Source organism: Delphinapterus leucas, unplaced genomic scaffold (assembly GCF_059928025.1).
Source record: "Delphinapterus leucas isolate spDelLeu-1000000601 "Yukka" unplaced genomic scaffold, BTC_Dleu_Yukka2 spDelLeu_asBTCV2_sq25, whole genome shotgun sequence".
Taxonomy (NCBI): domain Eukaryota; kingdom Metazoa; phylum Chordata; class Mammalia; order Artiodactyla; family Monodontidae; genus Delphinapterus; species Delphinapterus leucas.
In genome coordinates this window covers 8,072,597-8,092,597 of record NW_028322234.1, presented here as the reverse complement: position 1 = coordinate 8,092,597, position 20,001 = coordinate 8,072,597, and the positions used below count along the sequence as shown (strand labels likewise).

The 20,001-nt window shown below is 52.4% G+C and overlaps 2 protein-coding genes across 11 annotated transcripts in view; one reads left to right on the top strand and one right to left on the bottom strand.

Moving 5' to 3' along the window:
• Positions 1-106: 106 nt before the first annotated feature.
• ARMC6 (armadillo repeat containing 6) lies at positions 107-14,778 on the bottom strand. 3 transcript variants are annotated; one of them, XM_089905321.1, is made up of 9 exons: positions 14,433-14,778; positions 10,039-10,208; positions 8,797-8,879; positions 5,229-5,802; positions 3,386-3,531; positions 2,576-2,707; positions 2,064-2,201; positions 637-877; positions 107-207 (listed from the first exon to the last, which is right to left on the bottom strand). In XM_089905321.1, the coding sequence occupies exons 2-8, from the start codon at positions 10,163-10,165 to the stop codon at positions 665-667; spliced, it is 1,413 nt and encodes a 470-aa protein (XP_089761447.1). In that variant the 5' UTR covers positions 10,166-10,208; positions 14,433-14,778; the 3' UTR covers positions 107-207; positions 637-664. The 3 variants fall into 3 exon arrangements, with proteins under 3 accessions (XP_089761447.1, XP_089761448.1, XP_022414089.1); XM_089905322.1 differs by having other exon boundaries at positions 107-877; positions 5,229-5,610; XM_022558381.3 differs by having other exon boundaries at positions 107-877; positions 14,433-14,777.
• SUGP2 (SURP and G-patch domain containing 2) overlaps positions 14,366-20,001 on the top strand; it is a 31,250-nt gene continuing 25,614 nt past the window's right edge. For 3 of the 8 annotated variants that reach the window (XR_002642651.3, XR_016391480.1, XM_022558374.3), the window contains exons 1-2: positions 14,369-14,877; positions 16,334-16,465. Coding sequence is in view for 6 of the 8 variants with exons in the window: in XM_022558374.3 (XP_022414082.1) it covers positions 14,847-14,877; positions 16,334-16,465 (163 nt within the window). In the remaining 2 variants the exon portion in view is untranslated. Of the gene's footprint in view, positions 14,930-15,253; positions 15,339-16,333; positions 16,466-20,001 lie in introns of those variants that run through there. The other 5 variants (XM_022558376.3, XM_022558373.3, XM_089905319.1 and 2 more) reach the window with 4 other exon arrangements.

Genomic DNA, 20,001 nt, shown 5'->3' with positions numbered 1-20,001 from the left:
GTGAACCCATGACCTCCCCAAACATGCACCCCTCTCCCCTGTTCTTTGAAGCCACTGGCTGTGGCTCTCATGCCGCATGGTGCTACGGAAGAGACCCTTCCATTGATCAACCAACAGTCTTTTATTACCGGGCATCACTGGCTGGCCTGGGACACCAGGAGACAAACGAGCCTTGGTCCCTGCCCTCTGTTCAGCACAGCAAGGCATCTGTGATCCATTTACAGGTGAGAGAAGCAGTAGCAGGGATGAGAACGGACTTGTAGGAACAGAAGTGGGATCCCTGCCCTGCTATGAGATTGGCCAGTATGGTTTCCAGGTTTCAGACAGACCTCTGGCCGTAAGCAATGCTGAGGGGGCGCTTCTACTAGGAAAGGGCAGTGAGGTTGGGTGGCACAGGACGGATGAAGCCGATGCTGTCAGCCGGTGAGCGGAACAGCATGCGGGGAGGCCGGGACCCAGGGGCTGCTTTCTGCTGTGTAGGCACCTCACTAATGCTCCCTTCCCACCCCTTGGCCAATGCTTGGTACCCGTCAGAAAACACCTGCTGTTAATGGGGGAGGAATCTGGAGGCAGAGTAGCAGGACATCATTCCTGCCCCCACCCTCTCCCCAGCTGTTCCTGAGTCACATGACTCACCCAGTCACAGCTCACACTGAGCCTGGGGTCATGGTGCCAGGTTACCCTTCTGGCCTGTCCACAGCTCTTGGAGCTCGACGTGGCAGCCCAGGTCCCTCAGGGCGGCCTTGGCCACGTCCTCACAGTCGCGATGGGTGGCACGGGCCCGCGAGATGAGTGCCTCAGCCCCCAGGTCCAGAATGGGCTGTGAGAAGGTCTGGCTTCGGGCCACCAGGTTTCGGATCAGCATGCAGGCCTGTTTCTAGAAGGGAGAGCAGAAGGCGAGTGGCTGTGAGCCAGCAGGTGGGAGCAGGGGGTGGGGTCCACTCTGACCTCGGAGTCCTCATCATAAGACAACATGGCTGTAGCCAACATTCAGCAGGTGCCTACGCTATGATTCATCAGGCTAGACTCATGCCTCCACTTCATCCTCTTGGCAGCCCTGGAGGCAGGGCTCATCACCCCAGCTCCCAGGTGAGGAGACTAAAGCTTAGGGTAGCCAAGTGCTTGGCAGGTGGGGCTGGTCCCTGAGGTGTGAGACCCAAAGTCTCAGAGCAACATCCCCTGAAGCTGGCAAGAGCCTGGCTGGGCGGCAGGGGAGGAGGGCAGGGAAACAGTGGGAAAAGTGGGGTTGTGTACAGGGTCCATCTGTCAATTATACTGTTATTCATTCAGTCGGCATCTGTGCTCTGTGTCTCTGCCGGGGGTGGGTGCTGAGAAGCACCCCAACATGGCATCCACCACCAGTGGGAGAGCAGGTGAGAAGCAGGTGAGGTGTGAGGGCCTGCCCGGCGGGGTGGTCAGGAGCGGACAAGGTGATGGGCCAGCCAAGGGCACAGCATCCTGGAGGAGGGAGTAAAGGTCCCCCCAGTGGGACCAAGCCTGGTGTGTCTCAGGACCAACAAGGAGGCCCCTGTGCTGGGAGGGTATGAAAGGTGGGAGGCAGGGAGTGCGCTGGGGGCTGCTGCAGGGAGGAGTGTGGGTTTCTGGCAGGGCTGTGCATTGCCCTGTCTACACTTCACCTCTGCTGACTCCCCAGCAAGGCGTGGACAGTGGCCCCACGTGCAAAAACACAAAGCAGCAGCCTAAGGTGGGGCAGGGAACCTTTCCCAAACCCCAGCAGATCCCCAGCTGCTGGTCCCCCCAACTCCTCCTCCTCCTCAGATCCCTCTAAAGAGGCTGTTAGGAAAGGAAAAGAGCAAATGCAAGAAGAGCAAAGAAGACAGCAGCGGGCAGAATTCAGCACATTTCTGGTGGGTGGTAAGTAGATGCAGGACATCAGGGGCTGAGAAGGAAGGAGACCCTGGAGTCTTGGGTCATGATGGGGATGGGACAGGGACAAAGAGGACCTGCACCCTCCCCTTCCCGCCCCCAGCAATGTGCACGCTGGCCCCTTGCCCCACCTGCCCACCAGGCTCCCGTCCCCTCCTCCTGTCCCCCACGCCTACCTGCACGCCAACCTCCTGCGGGTGTGCCTTCATGGCCTGCAGTGCAGCCAGGGCCCCGCCGCCCTCCACGATGACCCGGCTGTTCTCTGGCTTGCGCAGTGCCAGGACACACAGGGCCGCGCAGCTCTGCTCACACACCTGCGGGGTGGGTCACGGGGATGGCTGAGAGGAGGCAGACAGGCCCCCACTGTCACCAGCTCCCCAGGTGAGTGCCCTGCAACCTCACCTGGACAGACCTCTGTCAGTCCACGTGTGTACTGGACCAGAAGTAACAGAAACGACAGCAGGTGCATCAACCAAGCTCTTAGGGGTGACGGTCTCACCCCAGGCCCCTTGCTTGCCCCACCCTGGCCCTCACTCACGCTGCCCCCAGCCTCTTGCTCGCTGACCTCACCCTAGGCCTGGCCCTGCTTCGGGAGATGGGAAAGACCATTTTGTAGATACAGATACTGATCTGGGACTCCAGCCATGCAACCCCACCTTGTGTGTCCCCCCTGCCCTGGGGTGGGTACCTGGGGACTGGCCAGGTGCCGGGTCATGGCAGACACAATGGGCTCTGTCCCGCCAGCACGGACAATGGCATCCTTCACATCATCGTTGCCTGCGATAGCCCTCAGGGCGCTCAGCACTTGCTTCACAAGGTCCTGAAGAGAGGGCAATGCATGGGTCACACCCGGCCACACCCCTCTCCTGAGAGGCACCCAGGCATTAACTGCTTGGTTGCTGGATTGTGGGAGGGGGTCTCGAGGGAGTGTCTGGGGCTGTTTCAATGTCTGCTGTCTGAACACAGGTGGGGCCACCTCAGGGTGTGCAGCTGGCATGGAAGAGCAGGGTTATTCATCACTTGCTGTATAGAGAAGGCAGGGGAGGCTCGGGGAAGTGGACCCTGTGGTTCAGGCCACCTGCATCCAGGCGAGGCGTCTGGATGATTTCAACCCCCCCAAAAACACACACAGAGGGGCGTGTGGCTGGCTCAGGCCAGCGAGCAGAGCACGGGTGGCCTCACTGAAGCATCACACACCTGAGCTGGGGTCTGGACCAGCCCCCCCACCACTAAAGGACAGTGAGAGAGAGTGGGTGGGTTTGTTTTCCCCCTAAATTTGAGGTCCTTCTCATGGGTCATGAGAAGTGAAAACTGATCTTTGGATCTGGGCTCAGCAGACAGGGCCAGAGTGTTCTGACTCAAGCCTGGCTGGCTGATCGAGGCCTAGAGGGGCAGAGTTCACTGGGAGGCCCGGAGCATTCCCCAGGTGTCGGGAGAAATGACAGAGTGAAACTCAGGCAAGAGGACTTCACACCCTAAGACAGCTCTGGACGCCCACCTGGTGGTCATTGCAGTTGGCCAACAGGGCCACCAGGACGTTGAGGCCCCCGAGGTCGACGACCTCCTGGCAGAACTCATTGCGGACAGCCAGGCGGGACAGGGTGCTGCAGAGATCACTCAGGATGCTGGGGTTGTCGGGGAACGCTGCAGACGGAGGAGAAGGAACCGCTGGGGTGAGGAGAGAGAAAACCAGCCCGCGCTCCGAGCCAGTAGTCCTGGGAGGAATCCCGAATCCCGCTCCACCAGCGAAGCCTGGCCCCTCTGCCTGGCTGGGGGGCCGCCAGTACGAGGAGGGCCCCAGGGACCACAAGGTGCGGGGGTGGGGGCGGGGTGCTGCCTGGGCCTGCAGTGCCCCCTGCTGGCTTCTGGGGAAGACACAGGACTGTGCCCCAGATAAATTCCAGACCAACTGATGATCTCGGCTAAAAAAAGAAAACCATAATAGTGCTGTAATAAGACATCCGAGACTATTTTTATGATCTTGGGTAGGGAACGACCTTTCTAACTGCAACAGGACACCTAGAAGCTGCAGAGGGACATATGGATAGAGTTGACCTGAGCAAAATTAAACACAGATGCTGAAGACAAAGCTCAGAGGCACCAGGGAGGAGAGGCATGACTGAGAATGATGGGGGGAGGAGAGTTAGGGAGTTAGCAAGGGGGGCACAGAGAGCCATAATGACACAGAGCTCAGTGATGGTCATTTATAGGGCCCCCTGGCCAGGACACAATCCCAGTGACTCCATGAATACTAATCCAGGTGTGCCGTGGAGGCATTCTCTAGATGTGGTACACCCACGGCCGACGGACTTCAAGGAAATGACCCTTGACGGTCTGCGTGGGCCTCATCTAATCAGCCAAAGACCTTAAGAGGGAAACTGAGGTCTCCCTGAAGAGGAAGAAGCTCACTGGTAGAGTGCAGTGTTGGTTCCTGCCCAAGCCTCCGGCCCGCCCCCACGACCACATGAACCAATTCCCTGCAACAAATCTCTCTCTCTCTCTATCTATATATATATACACGTATATATGTATACATATATATACAAAAATACACACACACACACCCCCTACTGGTTCTGTCTCTGTGGTAGCACTCTCACTGATAGGAGCTCCTGCAAATAAACAAGGAAGATGCAAAGTACCCCTCGGAAAAGCAGCCCAACTTTGCAGCTGGTTTTCACCCTCTCTGGAGGTGTGAAGGGGAGAATGAGGCAGGCCCCAGTCCCCCACAGACAGGGCCGGAGTCGCACACACAGGCCTAGCGAGAGAGCCAGAGCCACAGGACAGGCTGGAAAGGGGAACTCATTCTTCTAGCACCTTCTGTGCACCAGACCCCAGTCAGGCCTTTTCCAGTGGGTGCAGTGGACAGAGGTCAGGGGCTTTGGTGCCCAAACGTCAGTGTTGTGACCTCCCTTGGCTGCCTCATCAGGGTCACCCCAGAGTCAGGCACATGGACATGCACAAGAAAGGGTGGCCAAGTATGAACCAAAGTGTAAACCTCCGCCTGGGAGCGGCCCCAGTGAGTGCCAGCAACACTCCCCCGTCTTCGGGAAACAGCACCCTTATTCTTCCCTTTGAGGAGCCCTCTTTTCCACTCTCAGTCTGTGTTGCTGGACAGAGCCAAGCCCCCTCCCCAAATGGTTTAGAGATGAGCATGGGATGTGCTGTGGGCCAATGAGTGCTGGCTTGGAACTCTCCTGGAGTAACTAGGAGTAAGGACACTGTTATGATAGGGCTGCCATGCAGGTGGGACCAAGATGATAAATACAAGTGGTGCCCAGAGCCAGCCAGACCTGAAGCAGTCCTAAACCCTCACTCACTCTTGCCACACCTGCTCCTACCTTTGGCGGCCTCAATGAGTACCTTCAAGCCTCCATTCTCCTGCACGATCATCTTGGCATGGTCATGGGCACGGCCGAAGGGCACACGAATGTCATCATCAAAGGTCATGATGCGTAGGGCCCAGCAGGCCTCCCTGACCACGTCGGCACAGTGGCTGTGCCGGGCAATGGCGCCAGTCAGCAGGGGTAGCACACCGGTCTTTACCAGGCTCTGCCGGTTCTGCTCATGCTTCAGGCAGGCGTGGCGCACACAGCGGATCCCCGAGCAGGTCACGTTGGCCGAGTCAGCATTCCGGGCCAGTGTGGCCACCATGAGCTGCAGGCCCTGCGTGTCCAAGAGGTCGGGCTGGCCATCAGTCAGGGCTGACAGGGCATTGAGGGCCTGGAGCAGGAGACCCTGGTCACCTGCTGCGGCCAACTTCCAGGTGGCGAGGAGGATGGGGTAGGCCCCCTTCTCGGCTGCCAAGAAGCGGCAGGCCTTTTGCTGCTTGCACTGCTCACAAAAGCGGGCGAGGTGTGCTGACACCTCCTGGGGGTTAGAGCGGGCCATGGACTCCTGCAGGTCATCCAGGGCCTAAGGGACATGGGAGAAACCTCAGTGTCAGCTCAGTCCAAAGACGGTCACAGCGATAGTGCTGCACCCCTGTGGGATTCCCTCGTGTGGGATCTGGGCCTTGGTGGAAGTTCTGTGGGGCTAGTTCTAGCTGTGGCAGCTTCCACACCTGTGCTTTTATTTATTTAATATTTATTTATTTGGCTGTGCTGGGTCTTAGTTGCGGCATGCAGGATCTTATAGTTGCAGCATGTGGGATCTTTCGTTGCGGCATGCGAACTCTTAGTTGTGGCATGTGAGATCTAGTTCCCTGACCAGGGATTGAACCCGGGCCCCCCTGCATTGGGAGCATGGAGTCTTAGCCCCTGGACCACCAGGGAAGTTCCCACTGAGCTTGAGAGGCCATGGAGGGAGGGAGGGAGAGGGAGAGAGAAAGAGAGAGGCCCTGCCATCTCAGTGTCCCTGACAAGGAGCCACACACACGAGTAGACATTAAACATTCTAGCTCTAGCTGCCATTGCATGAGAGGCCCCCAAGTGAGACCAGCAGAAGAAACATCCAGCTGAGATCAGTCAACCCAGCAAAATCATCAAAAACAATAAAATGGCTATTGTTTTGGGTTGTTTGTTCTTTTTCGGCCATGCCACGTGGCTTGCAGAATCCTAGTTCCCTGACCAGAGATCGAACCCGGGCCCACAGAAGTAAAAGCAAGGAGTCCTAACCACTGGACTGCCAGGGAAATCCCCTTGGGTTGTTCGTTATGCAGTCATAACTAACTGACATACCAACCAATGGCTAGCTTTCTAAGAAAGGTGAAAGCCACCCTTACCAGTCCTGCCCATATCATATACCTCCTGTTCATCTCTCTCATTCACTCCACAAATATTTACTGAGTACCTGCCAAATGAAACCATGCTGTACACACGGTTGGTTTACCCACGTTCAACTCTAAGCCCTTGGGGGAAAAGCTTATAATGAGAGAAGACAATTTGAATAGGGCACACAAGTCTAGTGGCCACTCGATGCCATGACCTGAGGACCTGTCTCAGCTTGAGCCCAAGATGAACCCATGCCCCTGGAGCTTATGACATCATTTGCATCCAGCCCTGGTGAGGGTGGGTCTACAGATACCATCAGCCCGAAGTGCTTTGATTTGGCCTCGACTGCCATGAAAGTCAAGAATGCCTGTCAGCCAACCCTCGTTGAGCTCTGATTTGTGGACTTAACTAAACATATGTTATGATGAAACAGAATATTAAGGAATAGGTTAGGGCTTCCTTGGTGGCACAGTGGTTGAGAGTCTGCCTGCCGATGCAGGGGACACGGGTTTGTGCCCCGGTTCGGGAAGATCCCACATGCCACGAAGTGGCTGGGCCCGTGAGCCATGGCCGCTGAGCCTGCGCATCCGGAGCCTGTGCTCCGCAACGGGAGAGGCCACAACAGTGAGAGGCCCGTGTACCGCAAAAAAAAAAAAAAAAGAAATAGGTTAATTGGCCCAACATTGTAAATCAACTCTACTTCAATAAAAAAGAAAAATTTTTAAAAGGTGAAAGAAATAGGTTAAAACCTATTTGTGTGTGTGACTTGAATAGACATTTCTTCAGAGAAGATACACAAATGGCCACTAAGCACACAAAAAGATGTTCAACATTACATCATTAGGGAAACGCAAATCAAAACCACAATGAGACACCATCACGCCCATTAAGGTGGCTACTATGAAAAGAAAAACAAACAGAAAATAACAAGTGTTGGTGAGGATGTGGAGAAACTGGAACCCTGTGCACTATTCGTGGGAATATAACATGGTGCAGCTGCTGTGGAAAGCAGTATGGTGGTTCCTCAAAAAATTAAACCAAGAGATGCAGCAATTCCACTTCTGGGTATACACCCAAAAGAATTGAAAGGCAGAAAGGCAAAAGGCAGAAACAACCCCAGTGTCCATCAATGGACGGATGGATAAACAAAATGTGGTGTAGCCATACAATGGAATATTATTCAACCATACAAAGGAACACTATTCAACCACAAATACTACAACACGGATGAACGTTGAGGACATCATGCTAAGTGAAATAAGCCAGTTCCAAAAGGACAGATACTGTATGATTTCCCTTAGGTTCACAACCACGGCTGTCTCCCCCTCCTGCTTTTTTTTTGGGTGGGTGGGGGAGGTGGTCCATGCTGTGTGGCTTCATTTCTTCTCTTTGGATCTCAATTTTCCCATCCTTTATATGGGGATGATAACCCTACCCTCACAGGTGTCTTTGGGTGAATAACTGAAATGGCATGAGGAAAGCACCTGGCACAGAACTGAGTCCACAGCCGGTTCTCAATAAACACTAGAACCTTCTGCTCTTTTACCAACAGTTTACCAGTTTGATGGATGACCTTAAATAAAGGACTTAACCTCTGTGAGCTGTACTTTCCTTGTTTGGGTCACTGGAGAGCAAGGGCAGGCTCTGGGCCTCCGTTTCCCCATCAGGAAGCCAGAGATGACAGCACCTACCTTGCAGGCCAGTTTGAGTGCTAAGGGGATGGGCTGTAATGTGCCAGTAAAGAGTCGGTGCTCAGTAAGTGACAGCCTTACTATGATTGCACTCTCTTTTCCTGGGATTCCTGTCCAATTTTCTGAGCAAATTCAGTGGTTGGGAGGCAGAGAGAGGCTCCTCCAGGGGGCCGTCCACCCCAAGGCTCCCAATACCAAGACAAACATGAATGCTGTCTGCCCCTTACGTCTGGAGTGCTACCCACTCCCTGTCCACTCTAACAGCTCCAATTCCAGAATGTGGCACGTGGGTGGGTGGACAGATCACAGTGGTCCCTGAGAGGCCCTCTGAAGTGGACTCAAGGAGCCCTGGCTGCACACTCAGGCTTGCCTGTGCTTGCTGAGTAGGTTCTGACCTTCTGCATCTGTGTCTGCCATCTGGGAACCAGGGAAAGGGTGCCCCCGACAGAGTTATGAGGTGATGCAGGACCATGCGTGTAAGGCCCATGTGGGCTGCCCTCTCCTACCTGCAGGATGTCATGTGTGGGCTCCTGGGATCCATCCGCAGAGACTTTCGGCGTCATCTTTACAATGTTGCCCAGATCAACCCCTGCGGGGGATGGGGAAGTCAGGAAACAAGCGACAGCCATCATCCCTATGGGCCTGCTGGAGTCACACCTCATGTCCCTTCAGCTGGGACCACCCTACTCTGGAGGCCTTCAGGGACCTGCCCAGCTCCCCACCCAACTCCCTCCCTGCCTGGGCAGGGCCCAGCAGCCACGCCCACACGGGGGTGTGGGGTGTGGGGGTCTTTGTACCTTGGCCCCAGCCAATGGGAGCAGAGGAGTACTGAAGCTACACACCAGCACCACAGCGAGGGACACACTCTGTCTGGTGGGCTGAGAAGGGAGGGTAACCCATGGCCTTCTCCCTTGGGGCTCCCATTGTTCTTCACCCTGGCTGCATCCCCAGCCTCATTTGCCGCCCCCGAAGGAAGCCCCCACTGTGCAGAACCTGTCTAGGTGCCCCACCAGCCCCTGTCCAGTGTCTATACACTACTCCGTGCCCAGGACACCAGCTTCTGACCTCGAACGCTGGATCCCCAGTCTCCCTTGCCCTCTGGCGCCTGACTGGGTTTGGCCAATAGGAAGCCGGACTCAAGATCAGGGGCAGGGGGAGTGGGAGGGCAGGGTGTTCATCCCCAGCTTCCTGCCTCTGCCTCTATCAGACGACCCTCATCCCTTGCCTTGGCCTGTCATGGGAAGGGGGAGGTCCCTGCTGTGGCTAGCAGGGTCTAACCCTGCCCACATTATTGCAAAGAGCTCCCTCTTAACCACTCTCTTCCACGGCCTGGCTGGAGCATGTCACCTGTTTCCAGAGGCTGGTGACCAACTCCCCTTCTGCCTCCATGAACTCAAGCTGGGGTGCAGGTCGGGCAGGGAGACAGGTGGCCCTGTTTCTCGGGAGGTGGTCAAGAAAAGTCTCTTCAAGGAAGCGACAGTTAAAATGAGACCCACCTTGAAGGACCCAGCCCTGCAGATGTCAGGGTAAGGTCCAGGCAAGTAGAGGGTGGGCTCCAGCGAGGTGGGAGTGGGTGGCCAGCATGCCTGGGGCAGAGTGTAGACAGAAGATAGTGCCCAGGGCTGTCATTGCCAGGAGGGATGTGGTCATGGCAGGATACCACTCTTTTCACATTAAGAGCCATGGACTGGAGGCGACTCTTGGGCAAAGAGCCAGACCAGCGCTGATACCGAGCCACACTGGCCTACCTTGTGATTCAAACTGCTCCACGGCCTCTTTCACTGCCTCCTCTGGCCCCAGCTCAAACTCCTCGATGTTCTCACGAACGGCTGCATCAAAGGTCTCCTGGGTGATGTGCTTGGAGGCCATCTTCATCTCCACTGTGTGGGGTCAAGGGCACCCAGTAGTTGCTCCCAAGCTGAGAAGGTGAGAAGTAAGCATCATCAAGGGTCAGAGGGCAAATGAGAACCTGGCTACCACTTAGGGAGCATCTACCAAGGGGCCAGAGCCTATAACCACTCTGGAAAAATTCTTACAACCTGAGTCACAGGAAAGGGTGATCTCCCAACATCCACAGAATATCTAAAAGTACAGACAAGGGCAGGTAGTTCAGTATATTTTTTCTAAAAAATGGGGAATGTTAACATAATGTATGTCCTTATAGTAAAAAGTAGTAACAGTAAAATAAATATAAAATATCTTAATAATATTATATTGTATGTTGTATAATTATAATATACTATAATATTACAATATAAACAATATTATTCACATATTACTCTATTATATAGTTATGTACTTCAAATGTACTTATCCAATGAAATAATATGTTATGATAGCATACCATTGTACTAATAAAATATAAAATAAAAAATGATATTAAATACTTATTTAATTAAATAATAACAATAAGGGCAGTCCGCCTGCCGATGCAGGGGACACGGGTTCGTGTCCCGGTCCGGGAGGGTCCCACATGCTGCGGAGCGGCTGGGCCCGTGAGACATGGCCGCTGAGCCTGCGCGTCCGGAGCCTGTGCTCCGCAACGGAAGAGGCCACAGCGGTGAGAGGCTTGCGAACCGCAAAAAAAAAAAAAATAATAACAATAAGTGTTTATTACTGTTACTATAAATATTTATTATTACTAAATAATAATAAATAAAAAGAAAAGTAAATCAAAAGCTAATAGAAATAGTTACCTGTAAGGGGAGGTAGAGAAAAGGATGGTGAGAGCAGGAATAGAAGCTGCATTATTCTCTCTTAACATACTTTGTTTTACAGGTTTGAATTTGGAACTCAGCTAAATGCTTTATGTTATTAGGAAAAGAAATACGCCAAAATAACCAAAAAAATAAATAAATAAAAGCAATCCCTAAAAATCAAGAGCAAAATGAAAGCCATGAACCTAACAGTATTTCTACATGGATCAGATCATTTCATGCAATTTTTTTTTTTTGCGGTACGTGGGCCTCTTACAGCTGTGGCCTCTCCCATTGTGGAGCACAGGTTCTGGACGTGCAGACTCAGCGGCCATGGCTCACGGGCCCAGCCGCTCCGCGGCATGTGGGACCTTCCCGGACCAGGGCACGAACCCATGTCCCCTGCATCGGCAGGCGGACCCTCAACCACTGCACCACCAGGGAAGCCCATTTCATGCAATTTTAAAACACAGTGATATGACTGCATATTCTTACTGGGATCTACCCTAAGGATAAAACTGCAAAAGAAAATCTTCAACAGTTTTCAGTAATCATATTATTGGAAACCACATTAGAAATATTATTCAGAAACAGTTATAGATGTAGCAAATAAGTAATAATGTTTATATCATTAGGAATGAGCATAAAAGAAAAAAGATTCTAACATAAAATCAAAGAAGTAAAAACTCAGAACTCCTAAATTTGAACTGGAAATATGATATGAACTCATGATGTATTTTCTCTTGAGCAAATAACCAATTTTCTATTAATATGAACTGAAAATGCCTGGAGGAAATGACACCACAGCAGCAATGAGCAGCACCCTGAATACCAACTGTGGTCTCTAAACACCATTTCCCACCAAAGAAGCCAGGGCTCCTGGAGTAAGAGTTGATTCCAGGTCTGGGCAGGAAATGGGCCAAAGAAGCCAGGAGCATCAAGTGAGACCAGAAAGCAAAGAAGCTTCTGAAGACCACTGTGGTCATACCACGTGGTATGGCCAAAAATTAAAAAAATGAGAAATACATCACTTTTCAAACTTACAGTAAAGTTGCAAGAATAGTACAAGGAGCACTGTATAAGCGGAAGGATCTCCTAGCTTCACCAATTGTTAACATTTTGCCATGTTAATCTATGTGAGTGAGTGTGTGCCTACGAGTGTGTGACACGTACATCATTTGAGAGTGTGTTCCAGTCATGGGACCCCTTCCTCCTACAGATGTCAGCATGAAAAGGACACTCTCTTATACATTCACACAAAACTGAAATTTAACACAAGAAATTTAACACTGATACAATGCTATTTTCTAACATATAGCACATGATGGACTTTCTTGATTGTTGCAATATCGTCTTTTAAAACAGTTTTGTTTTTTTCTGGTCCCGAGTCCATTCCAGAATCATGCACCGTAGAAAGCACAGAAAGTGCACTAGGGGGACAAAGGCACATGGGGGCACTAGGACCGTGGCATGGGAATGTGCAAATTTGGGCTGTGAGGGAAACAAGCCACCCATGCCCTCACTTCTCTTTGTGGGGGCAGCACAGGATGTGACTATTCTATCTGTGTTTGTGCATATGCCTGGGCTGGGGGTCATGGGGAGGACAGGCTCCAGGGCCAGCCAGGGGGGCTCAAATCCCCAGCCTTACACTTAACCTCACCGTTGGTCAATTCTCACGCGTGACACAGGGGCTACCTAGAGGGCTGCAGTGAAAATTCAACCCATCAATCTCTACAAAGCACTTAGAACAGGATTTGGCACAGAGCTCAATAAACATCACCTAGTTGTTCTTTTCCTTTGTTGCTTAAGAGGTAATTCAGCCAGTTTACTGGGGGGTGGCAGACATAAGGCATCAAACACCTCACCTCACTCCCTTGCAGATATCCCCCTCTTTACTCTCCAGAACAGGGAGCCTGTTTAGGGATTGCTAAGGATTTCCAAATCAAAGGTGGAGGAAAAGAATAAGGATTTTCTGTTTCAAGATAAAGAATTTCTCACTGGGGAGCCCAGGCTGGTGGTGGTGGGATGCTCCTGGCCAGCTCTGAGGGGCTGGATGCTGCTGGAGGGACTCTGCTTCTGGCTCTGCCACCAGACGTTGCTTCTGCTACTCTGGCCATGCTTCAGACCCAAGTGGGCCATTGATGAGTGGCCACTCGGTCATAGAAGCACAGTCCTAAAGGGGAATGTCATTGTGCCTACTTTAAGGATGAGGAATCTGAAGGCCAGGATCCTATCCTGTCTCATTAACACTTTACCTCCACCTACGTCCTCTGCGGAGCTTCCACCAGCCCTTCCAGGCCGCCTCCTCATGGGAGCCTTCCCTAGCTACTCAGACAGAGTCTGTGTACTCTCAGTACCCCCCCACCCTCCCCGCCCCAAGAATCTCCCTCTGCTCAGCCCTGAGATCCCTGAGCTGGGGAGGTCAATGTCTGGCTCTGGAACCACCACTTAGGACAGTCCTTCAGGGTCCCCTGGGTCCAGCACAGACCTGTGGAGGGCAGGGACAAGGATGAAAGTACAGCTCATGAGAAAGATGGTGCTTGGGAATGGTCATCTGGGAGCCACCTGGCGAACAGGCCAGGCCAGGAGAGGAAACAGCATTACCGACCCCCACGCTGCGTCCAAGGCATGCTGAGGGGGAGGGAATTATCAAGGCTCTCAACTGACAGCCTGCTTCCCTCTCTAAGCCTTGGTTCTGCTTATCAAGAAAACGGTGCCCTGACAAACCGGGGACCCTGAATGATTCATCTTCCTCCACCTGCCACACCCACCCTGGCTCAGGTGGCCTCACCTGCTTCCTCCCTGCCATACCCTGTGCCTCTGTGCTCTACAAGGCAGCCCGAGGGAGACTTGAAAGCACAAAGACCGCCTCATTCACCTATTCAAAATCCTGCAGTGGCTTCCCAACCCTCTCAGAACAAAACCCAGTTCCCTTACCAACACTTTCTCTACCAACACCTTCTCACCTGGGCTTCCCCGCTTCTTTCTCATTCTTCCCAGCTACCCAAGGGACATCCTTCATAACCACTTTGTTTAAAGCAGCCCCGCTCTCCTACCGCATCACTCTTAGTATTTTAATACTATCTCAACATGGAACAAAATGATTCATCTATTTATTTGCTTTTACTGTCTAGTCTCCTCCCCAATGATATTTAACCTGCATGAGAGCTGGGGCCCGTTTTGTTAAACACCTTCTCCCCCAATGCCTAGGATGGGGCCGGACATGCAGCAGGCAGTCGGTACATACATAAGTGGTGAAAGAATGAATAAACGAAAAAAAGCGAAGAGCAGGGAAGTGGGTGAATTTGTCCCTGGGCGGCTTCCGTAACGATCTTTCATTACCCAAAACCAAGTCCCAGAAAGGCGCGCCACAATCACTAGTCCGACCCCGCAGCGTCCACTCCCTGCCTCGCGCACGAGGGGGCTCTGCGGCCACCGCTCCTCACCCGGTCTCCGCGGCCACGTGGAGAAACGGTGAGGTTCGCGGCTGTCACCGGCTGCGGCGCCTCTGGTCCCTTTCGGCCGCCGTACGTGCGCAGGCGCTTTGGCGCCGCCTCGCCTCGGCCTCCCTCAGCCCTGTGAACTGCTCCCGGGGTGACCAAGGGTGACCGTGAGTGCAGGTAAAGCCGAGGGAGCCAACAGGTGTGCGGCGGCGTCGTCTTTGTCTCCTTTTTCGGGCGGTTCCCGTTGCCGCCACTCCAGGCAGCGAAATTTTTTACCTCAGGAGTGTCCGCCCTGACGACAGGGCAGTGCGCCTGCGCAGAAGGGTTTGGCGGCGGCTGCCTGCGCCTGTGCATCAAGGCTCGGCGGCGGCCTGCGCCTGCGCGGCGCGGCGCTGCGGAGACCGTTGGCTCATTTGCATGTCCCCGCCTCGCGCGGTGGCGGCGGCGGGTGAGGAACCAGAGGCGGCGGTGGGGGCGGCTCCGCACGCGGTGGGCTCGGGGTGAGGTCCGGGCCAGGGCGTTGTCGACGGATGGGCCCCGGGGTGGGGGCTTTGGGCTGGACCCCGGGAATCCCGGGTCTCCACGATGGCGCAGCGGGCTCGGCCCTTGGCTGCGCGGCGGCCGCGTCGCGTCCGGGTCGGCCTGGGGGGCTGTCTGCGGCCTGCCGGGCCCGACGCCCCCTTTTCTTAGTCCTCGGAGGCCGGTAGGAGGCAGGCCGCGCCCGAAGGGGTTCATTCGTTCGGTCGTTCATTCATTCAACCTGAGCCGGGAGTGACCCCTCTGGTGGGGCGATAACGGCGGCGGGGCGCTGAATCCGGCTCTTTGCCATTTTTTAACTGGTTCCGTCCCCACAGCAACCCCCATCATGAGCTGCCCATTCCATAGATGGGGAAGCGGAGGCACGGAAAGGTTAGGTCACTTGAATTGATCCCGGGCCACCTGGCCAGGAGACCCTGCCCTTCGGTAGTAGAGAACAAGGGAGCCCCGGGAAAAGGGCTGAAGGATAGTAAAAGGGGGTGATGGTTATAAGAAATGACTATAAGGCAGGGGAAGACTTGGGTTTTGAGGCTGGAGGTTTCAAGATGGAAGGGAAACCTTGGTGGGTAAGGACACTGCCACTGGATTGCTCAGTGTTGCTTCTCAGTCTTTTTCTACTCAGTCTTCAGGGCTTTGTCCCCACTTCCAGTGCCCTGTTTTTGCCAGGTTTCAGTCTGGACTGGCTGACCTTGGATGGGTCACTTAGCCTGGATCTCCCTTTTGCATTTTTGTGTAATTTCATTCATAATAGGACCCACTTCTTTATTGGGTTCTAGCAAGAAGTAAACGGGATTGTGGGAGTCCCTCCCCTGCAACAGGACCTGGCACAGAACAAGCTCTGTCAGTAGGTCATCATCACTGGTCAGGGATTTCTCCACTCACTCGTTGAGACACCTCTCTCAGAGGGGAAGTTAGCTCTCAGAGCCTCTTCGCCATGTCTGTGAAAATAGGAAAATGGAAATGGGAAAGATCGCATCTTTCCTAACCACCATTTGCAAGGGTTATGCTCCTACTGCCCTACATTGTTGTGTTTAGTTATATGTGTTGCTTCATGTAGTCCTTCAGCAACCCCGGAGATAGGACTGCTTTTATAGAGCTTCTTTTAAGGGACTCTGGGAAAATGGGCTCAGAGATGCAAAATAAATTATCCAAGATCAACATGCTTGTCTTACTCCTTCTCAGCCAATACACACCTGTGAGGTTCATGAGGGCAGAGCTCCCCTTAAAATAATCCGGCTTCCCTCTGAAGTACCATGCCAGATTATGGATTACTGCCTCGTTACTTTGAGGAGTAGGTGAAACAGATCAGACTCTGTGAGAATTAGTTGTCATTCTTAGTGTCTTTCGTTTCCCACTTCTCACTACAGGTCAGAGAAACATGGCAGCAAGGAGAATTGCACAGGAGACTTTTGATGCTGTATTGCAGGAAAAGGCTAACCGATATCATATGGACCCCAGTGGTGAGGCTGTAGGCGAAGCTCTTCAGTTTAAAGCTCAAGGTAAATTAAAGTGCCTGTTTTTTTGGGGGGGATGGAGCGTGTGTTTAGGGTTGGGACAAGACCCCGATCTGCAAATCCTCAGATCCTACCTTCTTATTTGTTAAGGGGAGAGAAAATTTTCTCTTGGTCCACCTGTCATGTCACATCATTATGTAGAAGGAGGTATTGTCATTATCTCGAGGTTCTTCTCCCCGGGCACCTTCCCCCACCTAAAGACGGGCTCTTAAATAAACCTCCTGGCTCCATCCCCACCATTGCTACCCAGGTTTGAGCTCTTATCAGTTCTCACCTGGATTATTGCAATAATCTCCTCCTGAAAGGTCTTTCAGCTTCTGGCTTCATTTCCTCAAATCTGCTTTCCCCACAGATCTCTTTTTTTTTTTTTTTTAATTAATTAATTAATTTATTTATTTTTGGCTGTGTTGGGTCTTCATTTCTGTGCGAGGGCTTTCTCTAGTTGTGGGGAGCGGGGGCCACTCTTCATCGCGGTGCGCGGACCTCTCACTATCGCGGCCTCTCTTGTGGAGCACAGGCTCCAGACACGCAGGCTCAGTAGTTATGGCTCACGGGCCCAGTTGCTCCGTGGCATGTGGGATCTTCCCAGACCAGGTCTCGAACCCGTGTCCCCTGCTTTGGCAGGCAGAATCTCAACCACTGCGCCACCAGGGAAGTACCCCCACAGATCTCTTAATGCCAACCTTGCTGGGCCAAGTCCCTGCTTGGACCCTTGGGGCTCCCCATTTTGGGTTTATATCCTCAGACAAGTGCAGGAGCAGCCGGCTAACTGGTATGTGCAAGACAGGAGGGTCTGGGGGGCCTGTGGAGCTGCTGAACGTAGGCCCTGCCTGAAAACATTCCTTTTGCAAAGTTTTGAAACATAATGCCAGCAGAATTAAAAATGGTGCCCATGGGGCTTCCCTGGTGGCACAGTGGTTGAGAGTCCGCCTGCCGATGCAGGGGACACGGTTTCGTGCCCTGGTCCGGGAAGATCCCACATGCTGCGGAGCGGCTGGGCCCGTGAGCCATGGCCACTGAGCCTGCGCGTCTGGAGCCTGTGCTCCGCAATGGGAGAGGCCACAAGAGTGAGAGGCCCGCGTACCGCAAAAAAAAAAAAAAAAAAATGGTGCCCACACAGATTGCGGACAACTTGGAGGTCCTTCGCAGCACACGAGGCTCCTAGTCCTCATCCCCTGCTTTGGGCCTGTTGTTTCAGTTATACTGTGTGCCTCTCTGTGTTTTGAATCCCTCATCCCAGCTCTGCATGGTTAATTCCCTCAGGCACTAAGACTCAGCTCACAGGTGCCTTCCCCCAGGAGGCTCTAGTAGGCCTGGAGATTGATTTTGCACTGTGTACTTGCTCCTCTGCCATGGGCTGGCCTCCTCCAGGCCTCCTTTGGGCCTGTGCCATTTGCTGCTGCACCAGCCCTTGAGCCAGCTGAGGTGTAGAGGAGGCTTTCTCAGTGTTGGCTGGATAAGCCTAAGTGCTTGGGGTAGGGATAACTGTTATTATGTGCTTTGGACCTGGAGAAACTGAGGCTTAGAGGCTGTCTCCAGATTCTGAGTTTTCAAAAATGAGTAGCAGACAAAACCATTCCTATTACAAAAGATGGGAAGAATTAAGTAGTTAAGAATAAGATGTAAAAAGCCTCTTTGCTGTTTCCTTACCCTTCAGAAGTAACCATATCTGTGGTGTTTTGTGCATCCTTTAATTCTTTTAGCCATATGTGAATCCTGAATACTTAATGTGTTTTTATATATATATACATATACGGGGGTATATGTACATGCATATATATGTGTATGTACATAAACCTGTGTGTATATATATGGGTATTTGAATCTTGGTTTATCTTTATCTAGAGACTCAAACATTAATACATATCTTAAGTTACCTCAGGAAAGGTTGGGGGCAGGGGAGACTGTGAACCCAGTAGGGTGCTAGATGGTTCTGGAACCGTTTCTTTGTCACAGAGCTGCATGGTCCATCGGTCAGCCTTTCTCTGTGCGTGTGCTCTACTCTGCACTTTTCCAATGCCTTGTAAACCAAGTCATTGGAAGATCCTGTTGTGTAGAATGCAGCCACTGCTCTACCTCTAGTGCTACCACCCTCACCAGGCCATCAGTAACCATCACTGTCTGGATTATCTTGGTGGACTCCTTGCTGGAACATCCACATCCACTCTTGTCCCTTGTGGTCTGTTCCCCACAGAGCAGCCAGTGAGGTCGTCCCTCTGCTCCAACCCTCCCTCACCCTCCACCCCCATGGCTTTCTGTCTCATTCATAGTAAACCCCAGAGTCCTGTCAAGTGCCTGGCTTGGTCTGGTACCCACCCTGTTCTGTTTGCATCTTCTGTCATAATAGTTCCCTAATTTTGGTGCACATTAGAATCATTTGGGGGCTTTTTTAAAACCCTAATGCCCAGGTCACACCTCATTCTAGTTAATTAAGTCAGGATGCCCCAGGGACTTCAGTGTGTAGCAGAGTTTACGTTCTGCCTTCTTACCACTTTGCCCCTCTTTCCCTCTGTTCCATTCTGGCCACATTTGTCCCCTCCTCGTCTTACCTCAGGGCTTTGTCCTCACACTCCCTTTGCCTGGTAGGCTTTCCCCACAACTGCCTGTTCTGACCCCCACAGCAGGTCTCTGCTACTCAGATACAGTGTTTCAGAGTTGGTCACCTTGACCAGCCTGTCTAAAAATGTCCTTCCCTCCTCACATTCCTGCCTGTTTATTTCTTACTGGCACTTCCTTACACCTCAAGGACTTTTTATGTTTGGCTCCCTCAACTGACAGGTCCAGGAAAGTGGGGTCTTTGCTATCTTCTTTCCCTGTTGTAACTTCAGGGCCTATAACAGTGCTCACATGCTGTAGGTGCTTAGAAAGTACTGGTTGGACAAATAAACTTGGATTTATACAAAGCCCTGGCTTCCTGTGGCCTCTTGGCCCATCATTACTTCTTGGCATCTCTCTCTCCCTTTTCTTACATTTGACTTTTTGACTAGGTAATAGATTCTGATTCAAAAGCTAGAAAGTAAGAAAGGCACTCTGTGCAAAGTCTCCCTGAGGCCCACTGTTCCCATATGCCCATAGTTCACTTCTGTTGCTGGCTTCTTACAGTTTCTTTTTTTTCTTCTTGGCCGCACCACGCTTCTTATGGGATATTAGTTCCCCAGCAGGGATTAAACCCAGGTCCTCAGCAGTGAAAGCATGGAATCCTAACCACTACACTGCCAGGGAATTTCCCTTACAGTTTCTTTATGCACAAATGAGCAAATGCAAACATAGTTTCCTATTTTTCTTATTTCTCCACAGAGGAGGACAAAAGTACACAGTGTTTAGTTTCCATTGTGGCCTCTGTTGTTGTGGCTTGTTTAGCTTCTGTCTTCCCTCCTATCTGCTTCAGTCTCTGTTTTTCCAGGAATTGGTTGGCCTAATGGACCTTTCTGAGGGAGCCTATCAGCCAACTTTGGGTCAGATGCTCAGCCAAGGCCCAGCCAGCTGTGGTGGGTGCAGTGTCAGATATGGCTCCTGCCTCA